This window comes from Geotrypetes seraphini, chromosome 16, assembly GCF_902459505.1.
Source record: "Geotrypetes seraphini chromosome 16, aGeoSer1.1, whole genome shotgun sequence".
NCBI lineage: Eukaryota > Metazoa > Chordata > Amphibia > Gymnophiona > Dermophiidae > Geotrypetes > Geotrypetes seraphini.
In genome coordinates, this window is record NC_047099.1 from 2124984 (window position 1) to 2142604 (window position 17621).

At 44.9% G+C, this 17621-nt stretch overlaps 1 protein-coding gene across 1 annotated transcript in view; it reads left to right on the forward strand.

Annotated features, from left to right (window-relative positions):
• LOC117350314 overlaps positions 1-17621 on the forward strand; it is an 84448-nt gene that overhangs the window by 57777 nt on the left and 9050 nt on the right. Inside the window, exons 41-63 of the mRNA XM_033924565.1 lie at positions 62-82; positions 406-565; positions 815-902; positions 1410-1530; positions 1779-1893; positions 3249-3358; positions 3698-3865; positions 4890-5120; positions 5605-5668; positions 5805-5950; positions 7356-7505; positions 7683-7835; positions 9020-9134; positions 10928-11033; positions 11325-11550; positions 11901-12027; positions 12142-12263; positions 12362-12413; positions 15801-15884; positions 16284-16460; positions 16676-16757; positions 16969-17125; positions 17496-17582. Of these exons, the coding sequence (XP_033780456.1) occupies positions 62-82; positions 406-565; positions 815-902; positions 1410-1530; positions 1779-1893; positions 3249-3358; positions 3698-3865; positions 4890-5120; positions 5605-5668; positions 5805-5950; positions 7356-7505; positions 7683-7835; positions 9020-9134; positions 10928-11033; positions 11325-11550; positions 11901-12027; positions 12142-12263; positions 12362-12413; positions 15801-15884; positions 16284-16460; positions 16676-16757; positions 16969-17125; positions 17496-17582 (2862 nt within the window). The remainder of the gene's footprint in view (positions 1-61; positions 83-405; positions 566-814; positions 903-1409; positions 1531-1778; positions 1894-3248; positions 3359-3697; positions 3866-4889; positions 5121-5604; positions 5669-5804; positions 5951-7355; positions 7506-7682; positions 7836-9019; positions 9135-10927; positions 11034-11324; positions 11551-11900; positions 12028-12141; positions 12264-12361; positions 12414-15800; positions 15885-16283; positions 16461-16675; positions 16758-16968; positions 17126-17495; positions 17583-17621) is intronic.

The following is a 17621-nucleotide window of genomic DNA, read 5'->3' on the forward strand; positions in this document are numbered from 1 at the left end:
GGCTAGCATATACGTATACAAACTTTATCATTTGCATCTTTCATGTGTTTGTTTTCCCCAGGTACCTGTAGTGGATATCCAGGTAAGAGAAATCCAAACATACCTGGTTCATTTTACCTCTGTGCCTCTCCTGACTCTTAACCAGGCTTGGTAGCTCCTACCCAGATGCCACTGTATGCTCGTAACTGCCCTGTTGCTTTTGTGGAGAGCCAGAGTCTTAGTAAGTTGTAGTAGCACAATCTGAAACCTACTAAGACTCCCCAGGAATGGGCACTCCTAGTCACATATTAAAAAAAGCAAAAATGAACAACCACAGTGACAAACACATACAGCGGCCTCACTGAACAGCAGTGCACCACTCAGATACACAAACTGCCAAAATCACAAGAGTTTTCTCATTCACAGGACCCGAACGGTCACCACATCGCTCAGTGGCATGACCTGACTCCAATTCAGGGCATCATTGCTCGGACCTTTGATCTTTCCCGAGATGCAGTTCTAGGGACTTATACCATCAGCGTGCAACATCTGAAGTCTACAAAATCCTTCCTTGTGGAGAAGACTGGTAAGAGGCAGACAGGAATCAAGAGACATGATATCAAGAGGCCGACAGCTCAGACAAGCTTTGTCTTGTTTTGGGGTTCTGGGTTAGGAGAAAGATTAAGGTTAGGGGTTGAGGAGGTAGATAGACACAGAACTGGGTCAGACATTGGGTAGAGATCAAGGTACAGGATTACACAAGTGGTAAGGATGGGGTTAAAGGTTAAATAGTCATGACACAGAGCTTTGCTAATGACATGTTATAATTGTTCAGTGATGCAGAAATTTGAGGTTCTCATCCTGTCGTTCCCCTCTGTTATCACTCTGGAGGACACATCCTTTGAGCTGAAGGTCTGTGGAAGGTGTGTAGCAATTTCTCTCGTCTCCCTCCCCTCGCCCAGCTCTGTCACCGGGTTTCCAGTTATTGCTCTGTCCAGAAATCTCAGGAGCTATCCAGTCGTCTGTGTGTGTCTCCCTGGCAGACTACAGCTAAGTTACCATGCAGCCCTTCCCTGTCTAGTAAATGTAGGATGGAAGGTCACCACTAGCTCAGATTATAAACTGGAAATTCACTTTTTTCCCTAGGAAACTGACAGGAATTGACCTGCGATGTGCCACCCCCATCCACCCACTCACTGCATGACCTTCAATGGCCTTACATAGAAACATAGAAAGATGGCGGCAGAAAAGGGCTATAGCCCATCAAGTCTGCCCACTCTACTGTCCCACCCCATTAAGTCAGAGTGCTGCTCGACCCACGTAGAGATCCCACGTGGATGTCTCCCTTTGTTCTGAATTAGGGATGATTCCTACGCTATATATGCAGCATATATTTATTAGAGTTCCTGTTTTCTCACCCGAATGATTAGGTACACCCATGGGAAGCCCACCCAAGGTCACACTGAGGTGACAGTGTGCCGGCGAGCCAAGCATTTCTCTTGGTCCAAAGAGGGCAGGAAGCAGGACCTCTGTATGGAGTTCAGTGGCCAGGTGAGATGAAGGAAGGCAAGTGAATGCAGGAATGGCAGGACAGAGATATACCGATAGGAAGCATTTCACAGAGAGCACAGAGAGATTGCGCTGGAGGCTGCAGGTCACAAGGGGGGGGGGCAGTATTGCCAGCATGTGTGTGACTATTCAGCAAAAGATCCCAAAGGTTGTTGTGTCTCTGTATGACCTTGATGGCTTCTGTCCCCCACTGGGCTTCCTCACTTCTACATTCCTTTGTTTGTTTGTAGACCGACAGCTCTGGCTGCCTCTCCTGGACATTAAACACCATAACCTTTCAGCCGAGTGTGTATGGCTACCAGATGGCCTTTGACGTAATCGCCTCACTGAGGGAAGAAGGAACAGGTGAGATAGCTCAGCAACTCACAGAAACTGTACACACCTCCCCTTTCAAACCCAGGGCAGGCACAGGAAAAACTAAGGTAACAGTCACAGGAAGAAATGTCTCCTGGGAAAAAACAGCTAAGGCGACCTCTGTGTTCAATGGGATTTATTTATTCATTCACATAAAATCTCGAGACGTAAGTGTTTCAGCCTAAACGGCCTGCATCAGGAGTTGTTCTTTGGTCTTCTCCCAAGCAGAGCTGTCCCTGGGCCACTGGGAACCTCTTCAACAGCGGAAAACCTCCAAATTCGGATAAAAACCCAGGGTCCTCCAAGACATCCGAGTATCACTTCCTTTTCCCTTCATAAATTTAACACAGACGCTCTTGCTGTCTGGCCGGCCTGATTCAGCTAGCCAGAGGTAGGCAATTCCGGTCCTTGAGAGCCGGAGCCAGGTCAGGTTTTCAGGATCTCCACCATAAATATGCATGAGACAGATTTGCATCTCAAGGAGGCAGTGCATGCAAATCCATCTCATGGTGGAGATCCTGAAAACCTGACCTGGCTCTGGCTCTCGAGGACCGGAATTGCCTACCCCTGAACTAGACCAACACTGACACGGGTTTTTATCCGAATCTGGAGGTTCCCAGTGGCCCTGGGACAGTTTGCTGTTTTTTCCATCTCCACAGGAAACATAACGCATGGGTCATATACACGATACCATATTCCCCGTCTGCGCAATGCTAGTGCTTTCCTGTGATTATAGTGTGCCCTGTGGATGTGTACTTCCGAGCTATGGAATCAGCGATTCCCTTGTAAAGTGGCAGTTATCATTTGTATAATAAAATAATACTAACAAACATAAAATCATACATAAAAACCCATTTTACGCCTAAGATCGAGCACAACACCATAACCAGTGTTAATAGATGCCATTATCTTTGCCCTCAAACGGTCACACCTTTTTCAACTGTACTTCATTTTACAGAATAGGTGACGTTTTAACAATATTTGAAAGGTCATCAAATTCCCTTGTTGCTGTATACATTGCGGAAGCTTGTTCTGTTCCTCTGGACCTATGCAGGAAAACACTCCTGCTCACATCATTTGTAACCTAATCTCCTTTCTAGTGGGAACAGCTAAGTCCCAATGCCCAGACGAACACAACTTGGGGAGCACAATGTAATATGAAAGACGATCACTTAGGTATTTGGGAGCCAACCCACACAGGCTTAAGTAGACTAACAACAGTAACAACAGCCAATGGAGATCCCTAGAAGAGAGTCAAGCTCCTTGGCTCCCCTTCCCTGGCCCCTCCACAGGTAGTATTGGCACTCATAATCTCCCCCACAAAACCATCTCTCTCGTTATTGCAGATATGAAGGTCAAAACCAATAACAGCTTCCCATTATCCTCTACCATTGCCGTGGTTACATTTGACAACACCGATACCTACTACAAACCCTTTGTGCCTTATAAAGCAAAGGTAGGGTTGTCCATGCTCTAACAGTGAAGGTGGCAGAGAGGAGAAAGTGAGAGTGATTGTTATAGTGAAGAGAAAGTGATGGTGATAAGAAAGTGAGGCTGATGGTGACAGTGAGGGAGAAAGTGATAATGACAGTGAGGAGAAATCGAGGGTGATGGTGATGGTGGTGGTAGTGGTGAGCAGAAAATGATACTGACAGCCTTAGTCATAGCGGTGGTGAAGGGGATTGTTGTGATCAGATTGATTGCAGGGAGTGATGATGGCAGAAATGGTAGTGACAGAATGGAAGGCGAAGCAGATGGTAGACATTATTTAGCTGGCTCTGCTGTTCCTGCACAGATGAGGTTGGTTAGTGCCGATGGCAGCCCTATGAAAACAAAAACAGTATTCCTGGGCATTGAGGTGAGCCGTAAAAAGACCGAACTCGTGGCTGTCACCGATGGCTCTGGCTCAGCGTATTTTACTTTGGACACCTTCTCCTGGAAAGGAAATACCGTTTATCTGAAGGTGAGTCTGCTTCTCTGTCCTTGCTGTAAGTGTGGGCTTGGATCTCAGCAATAATAGTGACAGTGGAGCAGAAGGATCATTTGACTAAAACGCTATGCCCACTGCCTCAGGCTGTACTGGCCCTGCTTAACCCTCCCCCAAAAGATACTTCTCAATGTATTCTTAAACAGATCTCTAGACATTGCCTAGTGATAAGGGTGGACTAACCCAAAACTTTAATGTCCTGTCTTTACATCCAATTAATCTTCAGTACACACCTTATCTATGGAGCTTAGTAATCAAAGACACCCTGTGAATGGCTTCTTATAAATCTGAGCACTATTTCCAACCAGTGCCAGCCACTCACGAGGTGGCTGCCAAGGGAGGCACAGCTTAGAGGGCAGCATCTCATTGGCACTTGGTCTTCAGGTTCCTTCTCCTTCTCTCTTTCCACCCTGATATATTTGGACCTTATCTCCTTTCCTCCAGGGCAGTGGCATGACAGCTGGCATAGTGGTTGAGCAAGGCCTTGCACATCAGTATGTGATCAAAGCTTATCAGCTCCCACCACATCCAAAACAGGAAATGTGGAGGAGGAGGGAGCTGGTGGGCTATAATCATGCATGGATGCTCAAGGCCCTGCGCTGGCCATGCTATGTCTTCCAGACACTCTGACTGTCCTGTCACCACCCAGGAAGAAAGGAGGTGAAGCCTCAACACCTCAGGGAGGGAGAAACAGAAGGAAGGAACAAGAGAGATTCTGGAGACCACAGGGTAAGGGGTGGAAAAATGAGATGCTGGAGAGCAGATTTGGTGGGTGTCTAGCCTGTCATACCCCTGATGAAGATATCTCAAAAGGTGGCCATAAAGGCGGTTTGCCTCTCTTCACCAATAAAGACGGTGAACTTGGTCAACCTGCTTTCTTGTGTGACATATGATAAACGTTCATTGTTTGTATCCATGGACTGATTGCCAGGATTCTGACTCCACAATCAGAATCAAGAATGGAAACCACCTGCCCAAATTATCCCTTTTCTTGTTCCAGGGCATATATAAGAAAGACAAGCCAATGGCTGAAGCGGGACATATGGTTCCTTATTACAAGGATGCCGTATTGACTGTGTCCCCCTTCTATTCACTGGTCAACACTGTCCTTAAAATCCATGCGCCGAATGACACACTCTCCTGTGGCCAGAACCATGAGCTGGAAGTGGATTTCATAGTGCGGAGCAGCGATGTGGCGGCAGGGGAGGATCATCTTTTATTACAGTACTTTGTGAGTTGATTCAGGGAAATTAAGCAAAGAATTGTGAGCACAGAGATGTGGAGGTAGGAGGCAGATAAAGTCACTTGAGTGTAGTGACATCGAATCCCACCCCAAGTTGCCAAGTTTCTTTATAATTTGATATACCGACCATTGACAAGTATCTGGTCAGTTTACAATGCTAAAATTTAAGTTATAAAAATAAAATAGGGGACCGGACAAAGACAGAAACATAGACAAAATAGATACGAGAGGTGCTGGGAGAGGGGAAGGTTTGAAATTACATCAAAAAATTAAAGGGAGGTAAGAAGGGAAGGGAAGTCGCTTCTTAAAAGCAGTTCGCATTGTTTGTTAGATATGGTTGGAGAAAGGATTTTATCTGGTATTTTGGGAAGCGTCTTGGAATAAAGATGATGTTTCTGGTGTAGAAAAGTTCTTTAATCTGATCACTCCCCACACCCATCCTCACACGCTGTTGGGGGTTTTTGTCTCTTAGCTTGTAGGCAGAGGTAAGATTGTTCATAACGGACAGAAGTTACTGAATGTCAGCAGAACCTCTGGTAAGTACAAACATTTGCCTGAATTGGTACCACTGGTGGGGTCTGGTAAGATCAGACCATACCTTCAGTAATGGAATTAATCCAGCCTTCTCTCCTCTCTCCTTTATCTTCTGTCATATTGTTGGGGTTTCTCCAGTGCTGAAGGGGTCCTTTGGGCTCACAGTTCCTGTAAGCGCTGACATTGCACCAGTTGGCAAGATACTGATATACACAATCTTACCTGGTGGTAAAATTTCAGCTGACAGCACCCAGTTCAGGGTGTCCAAGTGCTTCAAGAACAAGGTGAGAGAAAGAGCAAAGCTTGGGACCCGACACAGAGTATCCTCAGAGACAGGGAAATGAGGAGTAAGGCCTGGGACAGGCACAGAGGATCCTCAGTGGAGGGGGGAGGGAGGGAGAGAAAAAGCCCTGAGACTGGCACAGAGGATCGTCAGCAATGGTGGAGGAACAAGTAAAGCCTGGGACAGAGACGGTGGATCTCAATGATGGGGGAGTGAGGGGTAAAGCCCCGATTTTCAGCAGGGACAGTGTCTGGGTAGAGAGGATCCTTACCAGTGACCATAACCAAGATTGAAGGATGGGGGAGGAAGACACTGGAGGGATTATATTCTCTGTGCATTTTATTTACTTGTACCTGCTAGATCCATAATCCTTAAATTACGTTTCGTGAATCAACAAACAGTGAATAACTAAACTAAAATATACAAGGTGAGTGAACAATTCACAAGGAGGGGTGTCAGATATGACCAGTCCAAGCAATAATGCTTTCAAAGGTCTTGCAATTCTTCATTCATCCCCTTCCGTCCTTTTATGTATAATGATTTTAAGCTTTTTAATTTAGTGAATTTTGTGTATATATTCTTGATTATATTCAAAATAATTTTTTCTTGGTTATTTTCTTGTTTATGTTCAAAAACTTTTTTATAGACTTGTCTTCAATTCAATTCATATAAAAAGACTTATCTTATGAGAACTTGTCTTCATAGGCATAGGTAAAGCCTATCTTGTGTTACCAACGTTCAATTAGTACTCCCCTCTGCCGACGCGTTTCGCAGAGCTTTGTCAAGGCAGGGGTACTGCATGATTGAAAATCTCCTAAATATCTTAAAGAGCGGCTTCTGAAAAATGGCCGCGGCGTCTGAATTCACTCACTTATAAAGGTTACCCCCTTGACGTCATGCCTAAAGGTTAGAAACTGAGGTCAACCTGCGCTAACCAATCAGACGTTTCATTTAACCCCTCCGGGGCCATTGAGTTCAATCTAAACATCCATCTTAGTTCTTTTAAATTCAGGTTTTTTTCAATGTTACCTCCCTCCCACCCTACATCTCATAAGATAAGTCTTTTTATATGAATTGAATTGAAGACAAGTCTATAAAAAAGTTTTTGAACATAAACAAGAAAATAACCAAGAAAAAATTATTTTGAATATAATCAAGAATATATACACAAAATTCACTAAATTAAAAAGCTTAAAATCATTATACATAAAAGGACGGAAGGGGATGAATGAAGAATTGCAAGACCTTTGAAAGCATTATTGCTTGGACTGGTCATATCTGACACCCCTCCTTGTGAATTGTTCACTCACCTTGTATATTTTAGATCCATAATCCAACACAATATACAAACTGCCTTTCCCTATTGTTGATCTCTGTCCTGACCATGGTGCCTTCTCTATCTCCAGGTAAACTTGGAGTTTTCCGAGCTTGAATGTCTCCCTTCATCCAATGTCAGTCTCGTGCTACACGCAGCGCCAGGCTCAACCTGTGCAGTCCAAGTCCTGGATAAGAATGTCCTACTTGCAAGACCAGCAGCTGAGCTAAGCAGTGACAGCGTGAGTAGGCCTCATCCAATTTACCTATCTTTTCGGTACCCTGTGTCTGAATATCTCAGAACATATAGCAGCTTATGTCCACAGCAATCCTAGTCTAGGATAACACTGACCCCGGCCTGAGGGAAAGGCAGGTCTCCTTTAATGCCACTCTGACCCTGGATTCTCCTTTGTTCTCAGATATACAGGTTGCTTCCTGTCCTTAATCAGGAGGGTTACCCAGACAGTGTCATGGAGGTGGACCCTCAATGCTGGGGTCACCTAGGGGGGATGCATTCCATTCGTATTCCATTCAGCAACCAAAACTATCGCGATGACTTTGGCAGTTTTCAGGTAAGAAAGCCCTGGATGTGTTTAATTAATTAATTTATTTCGATTTCTATCCCGTTCTCCCAGAAGCTCAGAATGGTTTACAAGTAGACATTCACAATCATTTGAAGACAGATTAGTCATGACAACAAATAGGTTACAGTAGACAATAACAGAGCTTATTCTAGAGACCAGACTGGTCATAACGAAGAGTATTAGGAGAATTATATTTGAATGGCCCGATTGGCGGAAGAGGAAGGGCAAACAGATGGAAGAAGACAAAGCAAGGGGCTCACAGAAAAGAAAAGAAAGATGGATGGTCAGAGAAAGAAACTGTGAGACCATGCAACAGTGGGAATGAGAGACAGATGTATTATACAAAGGGTTTGCTGTGGCTGGAAGGGTTTATTTTATCAGTCAATTGCTTTGATATCTCCGGGAAAAAGTGCTATTTGAATCAGGAAATGAGGAGAAAAGGAGATGGATGGAAAATAAACTTTGGGAAGAGACAGAGAGACAGGATAACAGTGAGAGACAGAGGGTTAAATAAATCTTCCTTCTTCCGTCATTATGGACTGGTTAGTGCCTCATCTCTGGATCAGTACTGGATAGCTAAGAACATAAGAATAGCCATGATGGGTCAGACCAATGGTCCATTCAGCCCAGTATCCCGTCTTCACAGAGGCCAATCCAAGTCACAATTACCAGGCAGAAACCCAAAGAGTAGCAACATTCCAGAGCTGAGATTGTGATGTCATAATGCCTCATTCCACCAATGCCTAAGAGCCAACCCCAACAGTGATGTCACAATAGCTTGACTAACCTAAGAAAGTAAGAATAGCCTTACTGGATCAATCCAATGGTCCATTCAGCCCAGTATCCCATCTTCACAGAGGCCAATCCAAGTCACAAGTACCTGGCAGAAACCCAAAGGGTAGCAACATTCCAGAGCTGAGATTATGATGTCATAATGCTTCTTTCTACCAATGCCTAAGAGCCAACCCCAACAGTGATGTCACAATAGCTTGACCAACCTAAGAAAGTAAGAATAGCCTTACTGGATCAGTCCAGTATCCTGTCTTCACAGAGGCCAATCCAAGTCACAAGTACCTGGCAAAAACCCAAATAGTGTCCCTTGGGGTCAGCATTTGGCAGTTATTTCCGGGCAATGTTAACCCATTATCAATTCCTCTCTTTCTCTAATGCAGCGCATGGGTTTAAAAATAATAACCAACATTGAGATGAAGAAACCCCTTACATGTAATTACTATCATCCTCCTATGGCTTCTCAGACTAGTGACGATGAACTCCGGACTACACTAGGTAAGCAAATTCTGCCTTTCACACTCGTCCCATTGCATGGTCTCACCTCTGTAAAAGCAGGTCAGGAGATAACCGAGATCTATTTTTCCTCTACACACTCAGTGAGGTCTCATATCTGTAATACAGACACAGCAGGACATCCTTGAGTCTTCTCTCCCACATGCAACATACAGCATGGTCTTATCTTGTAACAGATGGAGAGAAGACAAAACGCATCCTGCCACTCACACATTTTGGGGCTAATTTTCAAAAAATGAAACATGTGCAAAAGATGGCATCAATCGGCACTTGGACGTCCTAAGTGCTGGAGCATCCAAGTGCTGATTTTCGAAGCCAACTTTATGGACATCTTGCTATGCTTATTAGCTGCTGTGTTTCCAAAGTTCAAGGGGGCGTGTTGGAGGCATGTTAAGGGTGGGCTTTGAGTGGGTTTAGCCCTTGGACATCTTGTGGTGATAATTGAACATTTCTCAAGAGGTCCATGACAGAACTTAGATGTCTGACGCTAGACCTGTTTTAAAAGCATCTAAGTGCCAAAAAGGAACTACTGAAGGTATTAAGTAATGACCCCTCCACACTCCCCCCCACTGGTCACTGACTCCCTCCCATCTCACAAAGATCTGAATGAGACAGTACATACTTGTCTCTAAAACAGCAGCTCCTGGTATGGGGAAGCCTAGAGATGTCTTAAGTAGCCTGGGGGGTGGACTAGTGAACCATAGAGAGGAGGACCCAGGCCCATAAGCCACTCTAACCACTACATTCATGGTGGAAAATGGGAGCCCACCAAACCTACCCAAAAGCCTACTATACTGCCATATAGGTGCTACCTGCAGCCATAAGGCTTACTGGGGTGGGAGACAGGTAGGTATAGTAGTTTTGAGGGAGTTTTGGACAGACTGGGCAGTCTGGATGGGCCATTTGACCTTTATCTGCCATCATGTTTCTGTGTTTCACCATACACTTTAAGGGGGTTATGGTGAAATGTGTACCTGGCACCCTTTACGTGATGTTCACAGCAGTGCCCTCTAAGGTGCTCCACTACTCTGTTGGCATGCCTGTGTGGCCAGTCCATTACAATGCTGGCCCCTCCCACATCCAAATGGTCTGGATTTGGACATTTTGAATATCAACGTTTATGTGGTCAAAAATGGTGAAAAAAATTAGGCCCCATAACGATGGACATCCTGACGGCCAAGATGCCCAAAGAGGTCATGAATAAAAAATAAAAAAAAGTGGATGTCGAGCAGTTTTAAAAAAGAAAGACCTGGACATCCAAAGTCAAACTATCGAAAATGTCTCTCTATGTAAGCATGGTCTCCTCTCTCCTGCACCATATGGAACCTAATGCTGCTTCTGTTACAAAGGGTGTAAGCAAGTTACATTACATTACCTTGTGGTTCAAGGTGGATTACAAAAGGAGTTATCTGGCCATTTCCAGAGGAATTGAAGAGTAGAGCGGGTTGCTTCAGAGAATTGGGACAAATCTTGCGGTGTTAGTTTGTCTTCAAGGATTTCTTGAATAGCATGGTTTTTATTTCTTTTCTGAATGATTTGTAGTCTGGGGTCATTATCAGTTAATTGGAGAGTTGGTAGTCTAGTTTTGCTGCTAGAAGGCCATCGTACAGTTTTTTTGTTTGACGTCTCTGATTGGGGGATACGAGAATGGTTTGTGGGTTCTCCTATGTCTGGTTGAGGTAGTTTGGATTACACAGCAGGGTCTCACATCTTTCACAAAGCTCCAGATCTTTCTATAGCATTGGAGATGATAAATGCGTTTTTTCCCTTGACAGAAGGTGATGACCAGTCTACCCTGTACACAGAAGACATGAAGTCACAGCACAGGAAAATCCGTTCAAATTTCCCCCACAACTTGGTCTGGGAACTGATATCCATAAAGTAAATATTTTTTTCTCTATATATTCACCTCTAAAGGGGTGAAACTTAGCTGCAAACTGTGTACCAATTCAGAGAAACTGTGCAGTCATGCAAACCTCCTTTTCCTGTTGAAAGATCCATGGAAAGATTAGAAAATATAATCTCCTATTTCTAAACACACCCTGGGAATGGCTGTTTATGCAGCTAACAATATACACATTCTGGAACATATTATGGGTTATATAATCCTGCATTACATGCAGTGGAGGACAGTGTGAAACCTGCATTATACACGTCTCTCTCTTTCTCTAGCTCTTCTGGAATTGCAAATATGCCACTCACAGTCCCTGACACCATCACAGACTGGGAGGCTTTCATGTTCTGCACAGCAGACATTGGCATTGGACTCTCACTGCCAGCAAGACTAAGAGCCTTTAAAACCTTATTCTTGGAAATGAGACTGCCAGATTCATTGGTTAGAGGAGAGAGCGTCACTGTGCATGCCATTGTCTTCAATTATATGCACCACAGCATCCAGGTGAGAGAGAACAAGTCAGCCTAAGGTTAACTAATCCATATTACACCAGTCACCAGACAACTGATCTTGGGTATAAATGTGAGGGACAGGATGTGAACTTAGGGTCGCCTGACCTTGTTTTACCAGTCCTCGGCCACCTTATCCAGTATATAAATGTGAGGGACAGGGTATGAACTTAAGGTCACCTGACCTTGATACACTAATCTCCAGCCTCTTATTCTTGTGAATTATGGAAGGGACAGAACGTACACCAGTCCTACCTGGCAGTGAAGTAGAAAGGCAAGGGCAGAGGAATGAAACTTATTTTAGCATGAAAGGCTGACATGCTTTTGATGTGACCCATGCTGCAGATACAAGTTACCATGGTGAGAAGCAGGAATTTTGAGATGTGGCCCTGCAGGAACTGCACCTACACCAGCTGCCTGAGGGCTGAGGAGTCAAAAACCTTCTCCTGGAATGTGACTGCTTTAGTCTTGGGTAAGGCAGGCCCACCGCTGCTTCCGGGGGTCTGCCACAAATGTCAGCACCCCTCACTCACAGAAAAGAAGTGGGGAGCTAGTGGTAACCACATGGGCATTTCCTTCTATGCAGGTACAATGACATTTCAGGTGACTGCTGAAGCAGTGGACAGAGGAGAGTTATGCTTCGGAGAGAGACCAGCCGTGCCAGAAAATGGTGGGACAGACACAGTGGTAAAAGAAGTCCTCGTACAGGTCCGTTAACAAAAGGCAAATAACTCTTTAAGGCTAGTCTGAGCACAACATTATGAGAGGCTTCTAATGTCCACATTTTCTCTTCCATTCTTCTTAAGGCTGAAGGTGTTCTACAGGAGCTTTCTCATAGCAGCCTGCTCTGTGCTGAAGGTAGAAATCCATGCTTTAATTCTTAAATATATAAAAAAGAATTCACTAAGAGAAAAGGTGAGACTTGGAAAGTGCTCTTCTTACAGATTCTCACAAGGGGAAGCACAACATTTAGAACTATGAATGGTTCACTCAGACTCTAGAGAGAGAGAAGATTCAGCACCATGGACACCTCCATTAGGCACTGTGGCTAAGGCAGTGTTCCTCAACATACACTGCGTATCCCTCACAAGTGACTCACATACCCCTAGGAGTACGTGAGTCACTTGTGAGGGATACGCAGCGTATGTTGGACTGAGGGATGTGGGGAAATGGAAAGAGTTGGCAAGGCTGGCTGGATGAGGGTGGAGGAGAAGGGGAAAAGGAATATGCTTCTTATGGGATGGAGAGGAAGGGAAGAAAGAGGAGGAAATGCATATGGATTGAGGAGAGGGAAGGGGAACTGAAGAAAAAGGGAAGATGAAGAGGAAAAGAAGAGAGAGGAAGGAAGTGCACATGGATAAAGTGGAATTGAAGGAAATAGAGAGAGGAGATGCACATGGTTGGAAGGGAAGAGGAATAGGGAGAAAGATGCATGTGGATATAGGAAGGGAACATAAGAACATAAGAATTGCCACTGCTGGGTCAGACCAGTGGTCCATCATGCCCAGCAGTCTGCTAAGGCGGCGGCCCTCTGGTCTAAGACCAGCACCCTATCTGAGACTAGCCCTACCAGCGCACGTTCTTGTTCAGCAGAAACTTGTCTAACTTTGCCTTGAATCCTTGGAGGGTGTTTTCCCCTATAACAGCCTCTGGAAGAGCGTTCCAGCTTTCTACCACTCTCTGGGTGAAGAAGAACTTCCTTACGTTTGTACGGAATCTATCCCCTTTCAACTTTAGAGAGTGCCCTCTCGTTCTCCCTACCTTGGAGAGGGTGAACAACCTGCCTTATCTACTAAGTCTATCCCCTTCAGTACCTTGAATATTTCGATCATGTCCCCTCTCAATCTCCTCTGTTTGAGGGAGAAGAGGCCCAGTTTCTCTAATCTTTTGCTGTACAGCAGCTCCTCCAGCCCTTAACCATCTTAGTCACTCTTCTCTGGACCCTTTCGAGTAGTACCGTGTCCTTCTTCATGTACGGTGACCAGTGCTGGATGCAGTACTCCAGGTGAGGGCATACCATGGCCCAGTACAGCGGCATGATAACCTTCTCTGATCTGTTGTGATCCCCTTCTTTATCATTCCTAGCATTCTGTTTGCCCTTTTTGATGCCGCCACACATTGTGTGGATGGCTTCATCGACTTGTCGATCAGAACTCCCAAGTCCTTTTCCTGGGAGGCCTCTCCAAGTACCGCCCCGGACATTATGTATTCGTGCATGAGATTTTTATTACCGACATGCATCACTTTACACTTATCCACGTTGAACCTCTTCGCAATCCCCCTGCGTCTTTACTACTCTGAAAAACTTCGTATTGCCCACAAATTTAATCACCTCGCTCGTCGTACCTATGTCCATGTCGTTTATAAAGATGTTAAAGAGCACGGATCCAAGCACCGAGCCCTGTGGCACCCCAGGCTCTTCCAGAAGGAAGGGAGGGAGGGAATAGAAAGGGAGAATTGTTGGGCCATGAGTGTGTGAGTGAGAGGGAAAGAGATGGTGCACATAGGGAAAGGAAGAAAGAGGAAAATTATTGGGCAAAGAGAGAGAGAAGAATGAGGAAGAGATGCATGGGGAAGAGAAGGATGAGAGGGAGAAATGTTGGATATGGTTGTGGAGAGAGAACAGTGGGATAGATTGAAAAGGATGCAAGAGGGGAAGAATGTTGGATATAGTGGTGGAGGGAGAGATGTGGCATGTGCTGGAGAGGGGAATAGAAGGAGAAATGTTGGGTATGGGGCTGGTGGGCAGTGGTGAAAGATGCTGCACATGATCCGGGGGATGAGAGATGGAGAAATGTTGGATGTGACAGCAGAGGGGGTGGGAGAGATGCACCCTGGATCTCTCTCTCTCTCTTTCCTCACTCCCTTTCCAGCAATGGAGGAAATGAGAGAAAGACAAATGGGACAGTGAAAGAGAGAGGGAGACATGTTGCCAATGGGGGTGGAGGAGAAAGGAAGAAAAGTTGGACTCATGGAGGGACAGAGAGAGATGTTGGTTGGGGAAGGGAATGAAGTCAGGAGGCAGAAAGAAATAGATATTGGATGCACAGTCAGAAGGAAGTGAAACCAGAGACTCATGAAATCACCAGACAACAAAGGTAGGAAAAATGATTTTATTTTCAATTTAGTGATCAAAATGTGTCAGTTTTGAGAATTTATATCTGCTGTCTATATTTTGCACTATATTTGTCTATTTTTCTATAATTGTTACTAAGTTGACCTTGCATATTTTAAAGTCATCAGCCTTGACCTCTTTGGGGAAAAAAAACCTTTGAATATAAATGATAAATAGCATTTTCTCTGCCTACAGTGTGCTTTGTGTTTTTTTTTTAATTTTGTGGCTACCATTATGTATTAATAAGTTTATATTGTGTGTATATGAAAAATGAATGGAAGAAATTGCAATACAATTAGTACTATTATGGGGGTGGAGTCAAGGGCGGAGCTTGGGCAGGGGTACTCAGTTGGTATTTGTCAGGCTTAGGGGTTACTTGGCTTGAAGAAGTTGAGAAACACTGGGCTAAAGCAACATTAAAGTTATTTTCACATGCTAATCTAGGAGGAATGTGTTTTATGAGCAGGATATTCACAGCCAAGAGAATTCCTTCAAATTCTTTGTCCTATAGATCCATCAGAGGGAAACAGACAATGAATGAGAACATTCACAGCCATGGTCAAATCACTCAGGACTGTGGATTATATAAAAGTACAAGGCCTGTGGATTTGTGAGAAAGGAAGAAGTCATATTCATGGGGCTACCAGATTTTCCAAACGTAAAATCCGGACCCAAGGCCCTGCTCCCAGGCCCGCCCCATTCTGCCCCCAGGCCTGTCCCCCCATCCTCGCTCCACACCCTGCATTAGCAACGAGCGACATTGGATGGCATTCACGCACATGACATCCGCGAATGCCATCCCACCATCGCTCGTTACCAGAAGCTTTTCAAAACCCGGACAAAGTGCCAGGTTTTGAAAAGCCATCTGGGGAAACCCAGACGTCTGGTAACCCTAAATATTCAGATCCATAGGTTTTTGCCAGGTACTTGTGGTCTGGATTGGTCACTATGGAAACAGGATACTGGTCTGACCCAGTAGGGCTAAATCCCCTCTCCTGTTTTTGCTTTGCTTAGATTTGGATTTTGTCTATATTTGAGATATATCAAATAAACTAAATTATTCTTATGTTCTTTGCTTGAAAGAATTCAGGCGATATTTGTCAATTTCATCGTATTTGATGTGATTCCAGGAAATTTATCTACAGAAGTCATCCCAATCGATCTTCCTAATGAGGTTATACCAGGATCAGCCACAGCCCAGTTTTCTATCGTAGGTAAGACCGTTCAAGTGATGCACCAGACTAGGCAGTAGGAGGAGAGGTTTTCTGCTAGAGCTACGTTGGGCGTTCATTCTTAGGTATTGAAAACGACTTTCCTGGTCATTCACAGTCGACGTCTTCTTCACCCCTTGCCCCCCTGCTGTGTTTCCTGGCAGACGACCACAAAAGCACTTTACTGACATATATTCAAAAGAGATCTTGTAATTGCTTCTAGAAAGGTACACTGTAAATCCATCTTACCAGTAGATATTCCACTGCACTGGATGGTGAATGCCTCTTGTTCGGAGTAATATACAGCAAAATGATTTCTGGGGAAGGTTCTGCAATACAATGCAATAGCAATTTCCACTTTTCTGATCTGGTTCCATCTGCTCTTGTCTTTCCTCTTCTCAGGAGATATGACGGGGAATGCCCTGCAGAACATGAATAACCAATTGGCAATGCCCTATGGCTGTGGAGAGCAGACCATGTCCAAGTTGGCACCTAATATCTTTATCATGCGGTACTTGAACAGTTCTGGACAACTCACAGAGTCCATTAAGGCAAAGGCTTTGCGTTATATAGAGGCTGGTGGGTATAACTTTTCCTGTTATATGAGGAAAGGGAAGGAAGGCTGAAGAAAGAGACAGGTAGAACAGATGGATGAATAGATAAATGAACCAATGACAAATGGATGTGGAGAGGGACAGTGGAATATGTCAGACTGCTGAATGACAGATATTAGAGGAGCCTGAACTGGCAACGGTTGGCATGTCCTCAAGTCTCTGCTCTCTTCCCTCCCCCAGGCTATCAACGATTTCAAGATTATAGGCGTGTCGATGGCTCCTTCAGTGCCTTTGGTGAAAGAGATCAAGAAGGAAATATGTGGTATGGAGGGGATGGCAGATTTCTGTAAGGTCTGGGGCAAATATTCTCCATCTCTTTCTTTCTATAAATACAAAGTAGATTCATCTTAGCAGGAATTGTCCAGTGCAGGATAATACTGTCCAGAAACTTCTCCTAAAATCTCTCTCTCTCTCCACTACCTGCATGTCTCTCTTTCTGTCTCTTGGACTGGCTCTTCCTCTTCCTCCTGCAGGCTGACAGCACTAGCAGTAAAATGCCTGTATGCAGCTAAACCTCACATAGTGGTGGATGAACATTACATTCGAGAAGCTGCAGCCTGGATAGAGGACAACCAGCTGCCCACTGGCGCCTTCTGCATGAAGGGTCAACTCTTCAAGAATTTAATAAAGGTCTGAGCCTTTGATATCCTGGGTCTGAACTTCATGGGATGGTTGTTTAGGGCTGTGATGAGTCTTTCTGGAATGTCTCTTGGTGAGGGAATGACAGTGTTCTTAGCACAGCAGGTATAGGAGGGCCTGAGTCACTGGCCAGTGACTACTCACCTTGTCCAAGATCATCCCCACTACAGTCCTTCTTCAATCTCAGCCTCGTTGCGGTTGAAGCCTGGAACAAGCCGTCGTTTTGACACAGGGGGCTTCTGGTCTCTCTGAGCAGGACATTACTGGCGCTCTGCTGATGTCCCCTGAGAGCCACAGGGCTGGGTTTTCCCTAGGAAAAGATTTTTCCTTTACCAGAGACAACTTTTGTTTCTCATCACAGGACAGAACTTATGCCAGCAATGATGAGAGCATCGCCCTTACCTCTTTCGTCGTCACAGCGCTGTTAGAAAGCGGTTGGCAGTCTGAGGTAAGGCAGAGGGACTGGAGAGCTGAACCCCTGGCTCCC